The sequence below is a fragment of the Trichinella spiralis genome (assembly GCF_000181795.1).
Source record: "Trichinella spiralis strain ISS 195 chromosome Unknown Scfld3614, whole genome shotgun sequence".
In the NCBI taxonomy this organism is placed as follows: domain Eukaryota; kingdom Metazoa; phylum Nematoda; class Enoplea; order Trichinellida; family Trichinellidae; genus Trichinella; species Trichinella spiralis.
Window position 1 is genome coordinate 1 of NW_003530553.1, and position 1240 is coordinate 1240.

The window sequence follows — 1240 nt, forward strand, 5'->3', positions numbered from 1 at the left end:
AGCAAGACATGAATGTTGTGTCATTGTTGTTATTAACGTATTATGTGGAGTGTACTTGAGGGATGTACCTGAATTCAGTTACGGTAGCATACGGTAGATTGAGTGGTTATAGCGGCAAAGTTGAAAGTGGAAGTGCCGTGATTTTGCCCCCACTTCACGGGAAGAAATTTGCACACTTTATATTTTCGGTGTGTGGTCACGGGTGACACAATTTATTTCACCCGTTTTTTTTGAATTTACCTTTATTATATTTTAGTGTTTTTGTTGTGAAAATGAATCAAAAGTGTGCCCAGCCACGAAGACGTGTGGCAAAAGAAAGAAAATTATAAAAGTCTCATTTGGAAATGTTGTTGTTAATGCTACTGTTAAATGGTCCCCGGAAAGAGATGGGTAAATTTTCAGTGATGGTTGGAGTTTTGCAAATTGTGAATTTGAATGGAGCTTCAGGATTGATCAAAAGTATTTTTGGACCTTGAAAAATCGGTTCAACATACACTCATGCTAATTATTCAAGTGGTATTTGTTTACAATTTTGTAATTATTGTATCAGTGGATTTTTATTCTTTTTTTCTTTTATTGCCAAATTGGAATTCGAAGGTGACAACAGTGGTGAACTTGAAGAGGAATCCAAATCAGCAGTGGTAAGTGGATATTTTTTGTTGAATTGCAAATATTTAATTTATTGATCAGTTGTGAAAGAATAATTGAGCTTCTGTGCCTTTGCATTGTGAACAGATGGAAAAGCAGGTGAGAAACTAAATAGTAAAGGTAATTTATTGAATGTACATGAATGCTTTGGAATGAAAGAAAGAAACAAGAACAACCTTAGAAATGAAAGACAATGGGAAATTAGTGGACTGAAAATTCAGATTTGAACATTTCGTGATTCACTTAATGAAAGTGAATCTGGTAAATTAGTTGTCGTTTGAATTTTATAATTGAAATTCAGTTCAGTCATTCACTGTATTTCGCTCGTGATGAAATGGCCGCTGAGTATGACGAATTGTTGCAACAAGTTGAGCATTTTCAAATGATGAATTTCTTAGATAATGCAATTCAGCTATGTGTGTGGCTGTGTGCGTGTAGATTTAGGAGAATTCGGATGATGCTGAAAGAATGCGTAGGCTTCTTGACGAAGTTGACGTACTGTGGAGTCACGTCGCTGAAGCCGATGCAGTTGGAGATTATGTAGTTAGCTTTGGAAAAAATCTCGGTAAATATGGTTGATTGAATGATTGGA

General features: G+C 35.5%; 1 protein-coding gene across 1 annotated transcript; it reads left to right on the plus strand.

The window, feature by feature from the left end:
• The first annotated feature begins 62 nt into the window (after positions 1-62).
• Tsp_14590 (monooxygenase) lies at positions 63-1192 on the plus strand. The gene is made up of 4 exons (XM_003367823.1): positions 63-188; positions 257-390; positions 551-641; positions 950-1192. The coding sequence occupies exons 1-4, from the start codon at positions 63-65 to the stop codon at positions 1190-1192; spliced, it is 594 nt and encodes a 197-aa protein (XP_003367871.1).
• Positions 1193-1240: the final 48 nt, after the last annotated feature.

Coding starts and splice junctions, on each gene's coding strand:
- Tsp_14590 (XM_003367823.1), top strand. CDS start 63: ATGTACCTGAATTCAGTTACGGTAGCATACGGTAGATTGAGTGGTTAT. Junction 189..256: donor TTGCACACTTTATATTTTCG/GTGTGTGGTCAC, acceptor ATTATATTTTAG/TGTTTTTGTTGTGAAAATGA. Junction 391..550: donor TGGTCCCCGGAAAGAGATGG/GTAAATTTTCAG, acceptor TTATTGTATCAG/TGGATTTTTATTCTTTTTTT.